The following is a 14,656-nucleotide window of genomic DNA, read 5'->3' as shown; positions in this document are numbered from 1 at the left end:
CAAAAGTCCTCACAAATTAACCCAAAAGGTCACAAATGCATCTGAGGAAGAGTTCTTTGGGAGCTCATGTCATCGAGATAACCAAATCCATCGCACACAACCTCATGAGTAGCGCACACATCTGTTAAGAATGACAATAATTTTTCTTAAGTCTTATAAAATGTTAGACACCTTTTATCTTTCAATAAGGGAAGATTCAGTCCCAGATTAAGTAACATCAGCTGTGCACTGGCCCAGGCACAGGATGCAGGCATTTTGAGGTAAACAAGTTACATGCAAAGATGATGTTGTGTAATAGTCACTTAGAAACACAGACACAGGCATGGTATGCTGTTTTAATGAATGTGTAAGTGTTGAGAATTAGAGGGAAAGTCAAGGAAAAGGTGAACAATGCACATTACAGATATCATAGATTTTTTTAATCCATCTGGATCACAGTTCCTTTGAACGCAGCCTTTCAAACTCTCAAACCACAAACTATTCTACAGATAACCATAAACACTTGGGAAACCCTTCTGGTTTTTTTTCCAGTTGTGTGTTTTGAGAAAAAGCCTATGCTAGCCTCAAAAGTGAGAGGAACCCCAGCAAACCTGCTCAGCAGTTTGACACTTCATTTCTATTTATCCAGGACACAGAGGATAGAAAACAATAGCTCAGTACTAACTTTGAGAGCACACTGCCTCTTCTCCGGGAGGTTTCCAGAGTAACTTTAGGTGCAGGGGTTGTCTCCATGCCAGCGCACACGACAGTAATAAACTGTTCACTTTACAAAATATTGTTGCAAGGCAGGATGTATGCTTAATAAACCTTTTATGCCAGATTATTTTGTTAAACTCCTGGGATTTTTACATTGCTAAGACTTTCAATTCACTTCTCTCACTGTGTTCCTCCCCTTTTGGCTTGCTTTGGCTGTATGTATTGTATTTTGCTCATCTTTGTGGAAGAGTGCTTTTCAGGGCTAGCCTCTACATTACTGCGATGGCCTTCAAGATACTCTCTGCCTTCCTTTGTTTTACTTATAAACTGCTCCACAAAGAGCTGAGAGATCTTAAAGTGTCTCTTAAAACATGACACTAGAATTCTGGTAAAGCTTGCCAAGATTCCTCTGTTAACAACCCTGTTTTATTCAGGTAGGTACAGATTTTTCCATGCCCCCACCCCTTATACACTCTATTTATTTTATGCAGATTCCTGTACCTTTCACAATGGATTGTGACTCACTTCAAACCCTCTTTCTTTTTCCTTCCCCCTCTCCACACCACGGCTGACAATATTTACTCAGTTTCTTTAGAACCTCTAAAGAGCACGAATTCTAATGTTTGAAGTTGGATCATTTTTGATTAATTAAATATATATTATGGTGGTGCCAGCAGCATGACTATAATTAAAGCTGTATGGGATTTTTTTTTTTAAATCAAAAGCTCTGATTTTCAAGTGTTCGCTCACTCCTATATGTGCTTGCTCCCTCCCTCTCTTGCTCCTTGTCTTTCCTCTCCCTCCCATCTGCGTTCGCTTCTGCACACACGCTCACCCGCCCATCATCCATATATCACACCTGCACTCCCAATTGCTCACGTTCTGTGGCAAATCCTCCTCACTTGTCAGAAGGGCAGGACGCCAAGGGCATCCCTTCAAAAAGCAGCCTGCACCAGCCACTGATCCGGTCTCCTCCCATCGCAACCGCGATGCAACCCTAGGAGGGCAAAGCTAAAAGATGAAGCCAGGCATGGAGAAAAGGGTCAATCTGAACACATGGGCCAACTCCCCCCGTGAAGGCAAGCTTCAGATACCTCAGCCCCTTAGAAAGGTAACATGCCCACCACCAAGCAAGCCCCTCCACAGGCAGTAAGCCCATATTTCAGTAAGCTAAAAGACACATCTAGGCTGTTTGAGATGTCACAAACAGAAATATGAAACACTAAGACGTGCCATTCTAAAGTCTATGCCATGGCGCTGCGGTGACACCCGCGCTACTTGGAGCCTATTTCCTTTCTCAAAGTGCTCCAAACAAGTCGAGCACAAAGCATTGAAGGTGCAGTGTTGACCTTTACTCAAAGCTATTCCTTCTCCCAACATTGCACAGCTTATCACAACCAACTATTGCAGCTTCTGCAAAATCCAAGCAAAAATCCAGCAGGATTTTTGTTTTTTCAAGAAACATTTTATAGAGACAGAGAAAACATGTGGCTGATGAAAGCAAGCAGAAAATTCCTGCACATCTTTAGCATAATCCAAACAGCTCCTGTAAGCACATCATCGAAACCTCAGCTCTCAAAACACAGCTGCGACCTTGCGGCATGATCCATGCGAGAGGACGCTCATACAACTTCACCCGAGCATAAAGCTTTGCTGTTGTGGATGCAGTTGTGGGCCAGAGCCTGTCTCTCTAATGTCTCAGGTCACCAAAAGGACACCATCAAGTGTGAAACCAGGCCAATGATAATAGAACTTTAAAGTAATTTGAAATGCTACTCGTTCCCCAAACAGAATTGAGCAATGCCTTTGTTGTCACATGCTGTTGTATTTTTAAAAACTTTCCAAAAATCGTGCTGAATAGCATAATACAAAAGGAAAAGAGGTAGGTACACAAAAGGAAGACTAACACAGGCCTGAAGCTCACTGTTCTAATGGCTCCATTTTGGACTGGAGAACTTCATGGAATGAAGAGCCTCAACTGAAGAGCTACACTGTCAATCTGTAACAACAGGGACCCATATTTTCAGAAAAGACAACAACGAAGTAAAGACAAAAACCAAGAAGTACTTGTTTGCAAATAATCAGCATTTCTTTGGCATTGTACTTAACAGCTTGCCTATCAGTCAAATATAAAAAGTACTTTAAATATCATCTTTCAAAAAGTATAGGTGTCTAAATGTTACAGTTATGAATCTAAACCGAAGCAACAATCTGGTCCCAGAGTATCAGATTATACTCTTTTATGGTCTGAAAACCAGCCTAACTACGCATTTATATATTACTCATTTCTGAGAGGTGCAAGACCTTTACATACAATCTTCTGTTGTCAGTTAATGAACAGAAGCACATAATTGTTCTTTACTTCAGATGATAAAGCAAAGCAACAGCAGGAGATGCAAGATAGATACTGTAATAATGCATGCTAAATGAACATTCTTAGAAATTTGTTTTCTGAAAATAACAGTTCTGCAGATATTACAGTCAACAAACACCGTTAATAAAACAATAATGCCTGCACAATCTCAGGAGGTTTAAAAAAAAAAAAAGCATTATAAAAATAGTTATCATAAAAGCATGGGTAATGAACAAATCCAGGTTTCCTAAAATTTAAAAATAGTTGCAATAAAGTAATATTTTGTAACACAGACTGGTAACAATATTGAAAAAAAATCAAATGAATATTTAATAAACATAGGCAATATTTTGTTTAACAACCTTTGGTCACTAATAAATGCCTGTATCTTTAATAAATTTGAATGGAATTTGCAGATCTCATTTTTATTTCTGAAAAACCACAGTGAGCCTTTGATCAAAATGTGAATGGCCCAATGGCACTGAAGCCGTGGCAAAGGGAGGTATCCAGTTCTGCTCAGCAGAGGAATTTGGGCTTCGTCCCACAAAGCTCTGTAAAAGTGGGGTTTGGAGGAGGCTGCATGTACAGCCTCTTTGATTTCTGAAATCAATCCTCTTGAGTGATTTCTCTCCCACATCTCTTGACTCTAAAAGCATCCTGAAAAGTCCATCTCTGTACTGAAAATTTGGGAGTTAACAGGGCATTTTAATAATTAGTAAATAATTTTCATTTCTATCATTTCTTATTCCCTTGAGGGGAAAATGTGTCAGCTGCTTTAGCTTTGCCTGTTACATTTTCAACATGTGGCAGAAATACTGACAATAGGCAGGAGACTGCAGGTATATGTATACATACCAGTTACATAAATTTAAATTTACTTCAATTACAAGTTGACTCATTGAATGATTGACACTTCAGTAGTGGAATTGATAAGCAGTAGTTTTTCTAAAGCTAGGTTATACCATACACCTATATGAATGAAAGAGAATCTGCCAAAGCTTAATACACGTGAATTTGCAAATACCTTTCTCCTCTAGGGTGAGCACCCAAGCCTGTTACTCAAATGCAAATTTTCCTATTAACAGAAAGAGAAATTGATCTGTACCTAGAAATTATTAGGTTTCTGCCAAGTTAGCTCCTTCAGTGGGTTTCCCAAAGGGTCAACGGAGTGACCTTGCAAAGGAAAGAAATGGGAAGAGTGGCAAAAGGTGGAATAAGGAGAAAGAGAGCCAGCACCCTTGGCCCAGGTGCCCTGAAGTTCTCCAATGTTTGTACAAAGCACAGAGAGAGAGAGCTCTAAGGCACGAGACAGTGAGTACAAGCAACATCAGGGTTGACTTCCTCATCCCATCTTCCAGATTTCCAAATTTACTTAACAGTTCATCTCAAATCCCCCAAAATGTGTTTGTTTAAAATCTTGCTATATGATTCTGTTCATATCCAAAACACTCAAAATACCCAGCAAAAACCACAAGATTAACAGAACACAGTAAATCTATTCACTGTTTTCTGTACGGCTTCAAAATGTATGCATGCCTTACAATCGCTGACTGAATGCAGTTAGCTGTAGCGGAACTATCAAATACATTTTTAAATTTTTTTTGAGAGAAAAACAGCAGCAGCAAAGACAAAAAGCAAAAGAGCTCTCTGCTCAAACAAAGCTGACTTCCTGAAGGCTAAATACCTGCTTCCTGGCAGCCATGGTTTCAAAATCTAAAATCTACTTCATATCAAATGTTAGATGTTTCCCTTATTTACAATATTTCAGTACTGATGACTCATGTAATTTTGATACATAATGGCTTTCTTTAAAACCTGAACTCCCTGAAAAATTATTACTTAGGAAGGCCAGCATTTATTAAAGAAAATGTTGATGCATAGCTTGGGATAGAAAAGCTCGAAAATATAACTCAAGTGCAGAGCTCTCAAAATCCAGACTGCAAATAGAAAAAGCACACGAGAAAAAACAAAAACAAAAACAAAAAGAAAAACCCCCAGAAAACAAACTCATGATTTTATAGGGCTTCAGTCTATCAAGAAAATGAAAGAGTTTGTCAGCATTTTCTAAGGCAAACATTGCCAGTCACAAGCCATCAGAGCAACCACCAGCCATTCTATAATACTGCCCAGTAACTCATTTTCCTCTTTGGGCATTTATACCTTTTCTAAAACACGGAAACAATTTTTTTCAGCTGGAATGCTCCCTGCAACAGGTTATTCAAAAGGCATATGTTAATAGCAGCCAAACTTGCACAAACTCAACTAATACTGTATTTTGCAACGCTTTTTTTGTGAATTCACATATTTTTCAGGAAAAACACAGTGCTTCAAATTATATCACTAGAAAGACAGCTAATCCTTCCCAGATCCAACCCCTACATATACCACGTTGAAATGTTGTGGCTGACTAAGCCCATTATCAATTTAAAGCCTCACTTTAAAAGGGGAAAGAGGTAAGACTGCATGGATAATTCTGAAGTGCTTTATAAATGCTGTTGAAACAGTAAACCCATTTTACGGATGAAGTACAGATGTTAGTTAAGTAGTACGTGGACATTCAAAGTCATCTTTTGTACGAGAGCTGGGAATTGAAATCAAGTCATCTAAGCTGGCAGGGTTTTGCCCAGTTACAATGTCTTCATTTTATAAGATCTCTTTTTCTTGACTACTCACCTCTTGTGCAAACGACTCTGCTTTCTTCCGCAGGTTCTTTTCCAGTTCAAAGTTTACGTGAAGCTCTTCATATTCCTCTACTGCCAGCACAGACACTGTTTATAAGAATAAAACAAGATCAGAAGTGGAATTAATCAAAATAAGAAGAAAGTACTTACTGCTTGATTTACCCAGGTAAGCTGTTACTCCCTAGTACCATGAATCCTTAAATGAAGGTGTAACGTAGTTTTACATTTCCGTATACAGTCTGCTTTGCAATATTTGTCCTGTTTGCTCTAAACCTCACCATATATATGCACAATTACTGACCTTCTGAATAGAGTAATACTCCTCCCATCCAGACTCAAGATCTCCAGTAACAGCCATCACGTAGCACAGATCGTATTTTGCATCTTTGGGTGGAAGCGACCAAAGACTCAAAAGAGCCTTGCTGAATCTACCAAAGATTATTATGTTATTTTGGAGGCACCTGTATTTGCCTTCCTGGTTGGAGTGAGGCTTGATGTGTCCCCTTACAATAGAGATTTAAAGGAGTCTCAAGAAGCAAGCAGTGCAATTTTATGTTGCCTGTATTTAAACTGTGCTTACAAAAGTGAGGCTCATACGGGTGGCTAAAGCTAACCATGGCGCACGCTCCCCCAAACCATTCTAAACAGTCCTCAGTCCAGGACAGCAAGGATCATTTGTTAGTACTCAAGCATCATTTATTCTTAACATGTCTCACTGACCACTTACATTATCTTGGTAAGCTTTAGCTCTTACTGGCTGAAGACTAGTTTGCAGGGTGATGACATTGGATTTCTAACACTAACAAGTTCCTTGCTTTTTTGGAGATGAGTGTAACAGTTTTTAAAGCTACATACAGTAAGTGGTATTTTAGACAGTGGGATACACACCCCAGCCCACCTGACTCTCAAAATGATGTTAGCTTAAAAAAAAAAAAAACCAAACCATGCAAAAAACCCCAACAGACAACCCACACACTTAGAAAGATTTAAGATAAATTCACCAACGCTGACTGAAATGTATTGGTTACACAGCTCCAAGACAGTGCCACATAGACATGGAATACAGTAGGTATTGAACAGATACTTTGGTAGCTCATTTCAAGCATCCAAAAAAATCTTGTTTTATGTTGCCAGTACATTAGGACCTAGCCTGTATAACTCCTAATTCCTAGAAAACAGGCAAATGTGAAACAAGGGATTGTTCTTTTGATCATGCTTAGAAAAAAGAAAACATTTCAGAAACTTTTCATCTGCCACACTATCCCATCAAAAGCTTCTTCAGGCTGATCTGTCTAATCAACCTATCTGAAGTTTGGTGTTTTACGAGTCTTCAAGTACTGCCTGTCATAGGCTTACGCAATGCGGACACATGGAAGAGGTAAGAGATGAACATTTGATGGAAGCTTACAGGATATGCCCTACTATATCTTGCCCAGACCCGCTGTCCTCCACTTCACTAAAATGCAACGCGCTTGCCTTTTCCTCATCCCCCTCTGAACATACAACGAGTTGCTCCCAGGTCTTCAGATACTCAAAATTATTAGCTGTGGACATTCTGAAATGTCCAACTGAAAGGAAGGCTGATGTAACAGTTTAGGAAAACAGGAGATTAAGGCTCAAACTCCATCTCTGTGAAGGACTGCCTTCCTGCCCTAGTTTGCTGCTTGTGTCACAGAGCAAAAAACTTTCCTGTTCTCATATATAACTTGCTATTTACCCTGTCACATTTTCCTGGAGTACAGACAGTCTAGAATAATCCATGTGTTTATGCAGTGCCTGCAGCAATAACGCCTACCGTCAGATCTGGACCACAGTCACTGTTCTTTAACCTACTCTGTACTACAACATAAAAGCTCTGAAGCTTCTGCAAAGGATGTAGCAAACTGTTACAGAACCTGCTTAGACCACACACCTCTGTTACATTTCTCCAACAGTTTTTGCTGCTTATTAACTTCTGTTGTCAAAACAGCCTTTTCTTCTTTCACTTTATTCACCTAGAAAAGTACAAAGAACAAATAAAAAATAAGACTATTTCAGTTAGTGGCATAAGGTATATAGCACATACGTAATGTAAGCAATATTTTGCTTTCAGTAATTCTGTTTCTTAGGTTTGGCTTGATGTTAGGGCTTCCAGTGTGATGGAAAGCATTTTTACCCCAACTTACAGACCTCATAACAGATGTCATAAGAGGGTTATGAACTAAACCTCCCATGGCCCAGTCACATGGCATGTACCAGTCACAGCTGCAAATATAACATTTTTGGAACCTTTCAGGATGAGGCGCCATAGCACCTTGTTGAAAAGTTACTAGCTTGCCCTTGACTGTTTGCGGTTTGATACAGCCAGGCTGCTGGTTTGGGTTTTTTTCCTGGGCTCTGTTTATTGTCCAAGAGCGGTGAGCTGTGTCTTTCTGAATGCAAGTGTTGCATAGACAGGAAGAGCCACTAAGTCCTGATTTGCATCAGTACATGGCTTATCCAGTTTTCAAGCAGGAATGAAACTCTGCTGGCTCAAAAAGCCAATTTGCTGGTCTAATTACCATGACAGGGCACTGCCAATGGCTAAACTCAAGGATACGCTCAATGAAGTAGCACCAGTGATTAAACTGGACATTCTCCAAAAGTGTTTCTTGCACATCTACAGGTTTAAGGAAATCCAAAAATCCCCTCAGGCTGTGATGGGTGAGGGGCTGTCAGGAAGGGGAGATGAGAGTTATAATATGGGCATTAGAACAGATCATGAAAAGTCATGTGCCAGCAATAGCAACAGACCAGACTCTGACACAGAAGGCCCCTTCTAGGCATATGCCCTAAGTGGTCCATCATATGGGAAGGCCGCGATTAGATGGTATTCAATTAACTTCACAACTGAGCATTTTTAGCAAAATTAGATACAAAAAGTACAGACTACACGCTAACATGGTCTCGCCTTCCATGGTACAATACATACTTCTTCAATTACTTCTACAAGTTTGCACCTCAGGTTTTCCAGTTCAATGGCTAAGGTCTTCTTTTCCTCATGAACAGATATGATTTGATCTCGCAGCTCTACAGTTTGAGGAAGGAAATGAAAAATATATTTTATTCTTGGAAGAAAACAACAAAGGAAATGTAATAGCAATCCAATTACAATGGAGTATGAAGCACCTTGCCTGCATACAAAGCACCAGTTGTATTCAAGGTGCATCCTCAATAATTTAGGAACTTTGCGTAAGTGTCAAGTAACAGATCTATAACTAGGCCACCGTTATAGATTTACTCTATTGAGGTAAGCTGCCTTGCTCAGTACTGCCGTCTTTATTTGCATTCTGAATGATTCATTTCCTGCCATAATGGGGCCAATCCTGCCACCACAGAGTGTCCTCAGTCCTACTCAGGAGACTGTCACATCACAGAGACTCTGGTACAGAGGTAGCAGAAAGCAATTTTTAATAGGTGTCCTTTAAAACAAATTAATGCACTTCAATTCTTTTTGGATCATGAGTTCTCGTCACAAGGGAAATAAACAAAACAACAGGCAGTTAATACTTGGGAGGTTTTCACTGAAGAAATTGTCCTGAACAGCTGCCAATTTATAGTCTTTGTAACATTATGTGAACAGAGTCAGAATATAACCTTTACTGATGGAAGAGCTAATACTTGTAATTTTCCCCTCAGAATTTTTGTTCCTTAATTATCAAAATATAAAATAAATTAAATTCACAATGGAATAAAACATTTGATTATAATCACTTCTTAACGTGAGATCAGTTTGCATACATAATGTATCAAGGTTTAGGGTAACATAAAAACACCACAAAAATACAAATTTATTGATATATATTAGCTTCCAGTAAGTGCTCTCATTCCCCACCTGCTTCCAGTATTTCATAGCACTGCTGTTCGTTGAATACCAGCAACAAGTTGAGAAAATTGTTGCTAATCAATTGCAGATGATGATGACATGCTGGATGTCATTCTTTTTGGTCTCACCTCTTAGCAATGTTGATTCTACCCCAGCCCCTCCCTCCCATTCAGGAGCCTCAGTTTTATTTTCCTCCAAATTAAAGGCACACACATTCTCAAGTAAACGAAAAGACTCGCTTTCCCAGAAGATTCTTGTACCAAATCATCTGTTTTATGGATTTGTGCTTTCCAGTGAAGTTAATGGGAAAAAATGTCTCACTGACATTTATGGTAACTGGACTAAGTGAGGTCTTACAATAAATATATCAATCTCATACAAGGAAGAAAGCATATCCATATAACTAAATCTTTATAAATATGTACAAAAAATGTTTCTTTTCAGACACAGGGTATGCACTAAACTGTTTGACCCACACAGCTGAGTTTTCACTTGTTATATCCGAAAGGTCACCTAAAAAGAAAAACAAAATCCAAAACCTATAAATGAATTTCAGGTACTACTCTGAGACCACTCTACACTTCCATTAGGAACAACAGCTTTATTATCACCTTTCCCTAATGTATGAGATAGCAAAAATAGAGGCAGATATGTGAGGGACACAATTTTAACCCTTTAATAAATGAAAGGGTTTTAATCAAAGAGCCTCAGACTGTACTACCTTATTTGTATACCCTTACAGAAAAGTGGTGGGAAGAAAGGAATCATTCCAAGAAACATCCAATATTTTACTGAATGGTGAGAAGGCTAAAAGACTTCCAAGATTCCCAACAGAAAACACAACTGCTTAGAATAATAAACATACGTAAACCAGATTTCACCTTGGGCAACACCACAAAGCATTGAGGGGAGTCTTGAAAACACATCTTTCATTGCATAAGGTCTTTCACTTAGCAGGTAATCCAAGACGTAACTTCAGATTTTTCCCTGAAGAAAAATGCCATGTAGCTTGGCTTAGGCTAGGGACACAGCCCTAACACTGCCTTTTGGTGCATGTTGTCAGATCACTCTGCTACCATACACACAAACGCTTCTCTCCAGGCACAGGGATGAAATATCTTCCTCTAGCAAATGGGATGCCAATGCTTTTAAAATATGCAGCACTTGTTAAAAGTAAGGTCATTAAGATTTAATAATAAGGCCAGAGAGAGGAGCAGAAGCCAGAAGTTCTAAATCCTCCACAACATGCCACATTTTGTTCTTCAGTGAATTCATCAGCAAGACAGAAAGCATATACTTCAGAATCTTTCTTGAATTATCTATTTGACCCTGCTACCCTCCTCCTAACCACGTTCTCTGATCTGCAGCCAGAGACTTTGCTGTCTTTAAATGTATCCTTGACATCTTTCTCCAATAAAAGATAGGAGGAACTCCAGTCTTATTTCCGATTCAGATGGGTTGCATGGTGTGGATCATACTGTTCTCTGCCCCTTTTACTACATTTATAGGATGGAAAACTGCTTATTATAGAAGGGTACTGTGACATCTGATTTCTTTGGTGGGTTCTTTTCGTGGGTTGGCGATATTTTTAAGCATTTTTAAAACAGTCATTCTTTTTTCTCAGTGATACTTTGTACCACTTCATTGAGGCTGCTGCATTCAAACAGAAAACAATTAACAAGGTCAGGCTGAAAGTTCAGGACAGCTGTACTTAGACATTATTTGCTATTGTAACTTATTATCAGAAAAAAAAAAAAAAAGAAAGCTTTTTTTTAAAAAAGTGAACCACTTAATTTCTTTCTCTGTCACCAAATGCAGAACGTGGGCATTCCCCTTTTTGGGATACTATGATATAACAATATACAGCATCACAATTACTTCATCACAGAGTTAGATGAGAAAGGAAGGCAGATTTTGGATTATAGAAATATGAATTGCCTTTCAAAAGGGAACTAGAAATTTCTTAATAAAGCACAGATTTCTTTTATCAATGTATTTCCATGTTCCCAAGCCTTGCTGTTTTACCTGGTCCCTTTGCTTGTTTGGTAATAGCTCTGGAATATGAATGAAGTTAGTGCATACAAAGGTACACAATGGAAATAGAAATGGAGAGTCCTGTCTTACAAGCTTTGAAATAGTAACAATGCAGTTGACCTTGCATTGCAAGGTGACCTTGTCCTTCTGCTTAATTTTTACTTTGTTAAGGATCTGAGGAAATATTTCTTTTACCAACTCAGTAACGTTGAACTCTCTTAGCTGTGTAGATCCCATTTTTTTATTGCATTGTAACTTACTTTGCAGGCTGTATATGCACCGTATACCTTACACAGTATCACTACAAGCCTACCATGTTCTTACGGTATTTCCTGGAAATCCTTTGATGACCACTCTCAGAAGCATGACTCAGAGCCAGTCAGATCTCTGGTCCAAACCACTACAGCCATTCTTTAGAGAACTTTTGCCTTGTATGGTAGTGTAGGCTCAGCAACAACGCTCACCTTTTATTTGCTGCTGACAATGCACAGAATTGCATGATCCAGAGTTAGCTTCTGTATCCGTGGATGAATCGTCCTCATCAATGTTAATCTCTTCAGTGATAATTTCTGGGCCCAGTTTTGCCATATAAAGCATACTAATTCTTTTCAAGGTCTTATTTTCTTTGTTCAGCTGAAAATTGAGAAGCACAAACAGTAAGAAGCTAGTTAGTCTGTCTTTAAGCTGCTGTACAAGAAAAAAAAAGTCAACTGTTTTTTTTTTCTCCCTTATCATTAAAAGATCTATCAAACAAAGAAGAAAAAGTAACATTAGATTAAATGCTCCATTCAATATTAAAATGGTCTGAAGATGGGAAGCTTGCCCACTTTCTCCTCTGAGGAGGCTTGAATTCAACATGATCCTTCATCCATGCCTTTCTTTCCTCTCTGGTACTTCTGATTAATAAATACCCTGTGTAGGTTCAAATCAAACCAAATCAACTATCAAGCTTACTTAATGCTACACATTCTTTGTGATAGCTGCTTCAGCTCCTTACCCTTTAGCATGTACCAGCATCAACAGGAGCCCTAACTGAATGACCTGAAGAAGGGCTTGTGTTCCTGAAAGCTCATCTGATTTTGCCAGCTATATCAATTAGTCAATTAAAAACTCTTACCTCCTCCTATGCCCCTATTTAGCTTATAAACTACAAACACCACAACTACTATACTCCCAGTCATGACAGAATTACCTCAAAACTTTTTTGAATTATTTTAAATTCTCAGAAATTATTACTGTAAAGTCAATGTATGTAAGATGAAAGCCATATCATAAACCAACTCTTTATGGGTCAAACCACAAATCAGAAACCACTCTGGGTTGGATGCTTAAACACATGACTGGTTGGTGGATGATACAGAAGAGGTTCTGTAAGGCATCTCCATTTTGATCAAGGTGCCAGGAAAAATTGCACAACAGGGATTGCTGCAAATGTTTCACTCTCACCATTTCTTTCACTGTCTTGCATCTAGACACCCCATGCCAGCAGCTCTCAGCAAGCTTAGCACAGTCTCAAGGGTGTTCAGGCGTATGTTGGGGCCACTGCCCACCCACCAGCCAAGCATTCCTTGTATTCAGGTCTAAGAATGAGACTTGATTTTCTACTAATGGTGTACAACATGTCGAAGTCAACATGCACTTCAGAAGTCTGATATTTACTTTCAAATAGAACATATACTGTACAGTTAGGCTGACCCTGAATTTTTACCTGAGCAATCATCTTTGATCCCCCTTTTCCTCAGCCCCCAACTACAGGAGATTTACTAGAGAACTTCCTCATCTCATTCCCAAAGAATGAAACTGAGCAAGTGGGAAGGGTGGTGTGAGGAATCTTACAGGGTTTAGTCAGCTCACAGCAACAAACAAAGCAGCTTTGGCAAAGCAGCCCCACGGGGTAAAGCTAGTCTTTGGACTGCCCCTGTACGTGCGTTACAGGAAAAGTGCAGAGAAGAAGAAAAGTTGCATAAATACGTTCATTTTCTTACTTATATGCTGATTGTCTATCTTATGAATTCTAATATAGTGTCATTATGCAAACAATTAAGTAAATACCTCCAGAAAGTACATTGCTAATGCATCTAAATTAAAGTGATTTCTTGCTGGTGTGATTTTTACCATGTCTAAGGATGTACTTTGGGCAGGGGATGGGGGGGCGGGGGGGGGAAAGGCCGTCAGCATTGCTAATGAAATTTGGTTCAAAATTGCTGTAATCCATTTTCTGATGAAGTGGCTCAGATGCATTTTACACAACCAAAAATATATAAGAGAGATAAAAACATTCTTTAATAATAATGCACTTCTGATGAGATGGAATATAGAAAATTACACACTTGCTAAATTCATCAGACTAGACGCAATCAACAGAGCAGTGGAGGTCACCTTTCCCCTGCCCTCGCTTTGCTTTCATAAACAATCACCTGAAATGTAATGCAGTGGTTGACTTTTTCCATTTGATTTAGACACTGAAATGCTCATTATTGTTTTATATCTCACACAGGACAGTTCTAAAATTTGTTTTCCATTTAACCTAAATGCATAAAAAACCCTAGATATCAAGATGCTGGTCCATGACTTACTGTTCCAAAATAGAAACTAAATTAAAAATTTTTTTTTTTCTTTAAATGCAGGAATTGTATTTTGCATCTTGCATATGGCTTACAGTTTTTGCCACTTCAAAACAATTTCACAGATCCACAAGATTATATGAAAACACATATGGGACATGCATATAATCTCAAGTTAAAAAAAAAAGAAAAAGAAAAAAGAAATTGGTTGAAACAGAATCACCATAATTCTTCTCACCTTAGAAGCCAAAGCCTCAGCACTTTCACGGCACGTCTTCTCAATTTCAAGATGGTTCTGAATACAGTTCACTTCCTCAATAACCATGTGAGAAACTAGGGGAAGAGTTTAAAAATTAGTCAGTATTTTCCTGCATCTGACACATGCATCCTACAATCAGAAATACTACATCTTTTTCTGTTAACTTTCTATGTAAGCATTTCAAATACAGGGAAGTACATACTTAGATAATCTCCACGGATAGGA

The 14,656-nt window shown here is 38.7% G+C and overlaps 1 protein-coding gene across 1 annotated transcript in view; it reads right to left on the bottom strand.

Moving 5' to 3' along the window:
• Positions 1 to 14,656, bottom strand: part of KIAA1598 (KIAA1598 ortholog) — a 55,853-nt gene that overhangs the window by 29,353 nt on the left and 11,844 nt on the right. The window contains exons 3-7 of the mRNA XM_010564708.1: positions 14,411 to 14,505; positions 12,073 to 12,241; positions 8,681 to 8,778; positions 7,643 to 7,724; positions 5,723 to 5,817 (exon numbers count right to left, since the gene is read on the bottom strand). Coding sequence (XP_010563010.1) covers positions 5,723 to 5,817; positions 7,643 to 7,724; positions 8,681 to 8,778; positions 12,073 to 12,241; positions 14,411 to 14,497 — 531 coding nt within the window. The 5' untranslated portion in view covers positions 14,498 to 14,505. The remainder of the gene's footprint in view (positions 1 to 5,722; positions 5,818 to 7,642; positions 7,725 to 8,680; positions 8,779 to 12,072; positions 12,242 to 14,410; positions 14,506 to 14,656) is intronic.

The sequence above is a fragment of the Haliaeetus leucocephalus genome, unplaced genomic scaffold (genome assembly GCF_000737465.1).
Source record: "Haliaeetus leucocephalus isolate CR32 unplaced genomic scaffold, Haliaeetus_leucocephalus-4.0 Scaffold184, whole genome shotgun sequence".
Taxonomy (NCBI): Eukaryota; Metazoa; Chordata; class Aves; order Accipitriformes; family Accipitridae; genus Haliaeetus; species Haliaeetus leucocephalus.
The sequence above is the reverse complement of the archived record's forward strand: the minus strand, read 5'-3'. Positions and strand labels throughout refer to the sequence as shown.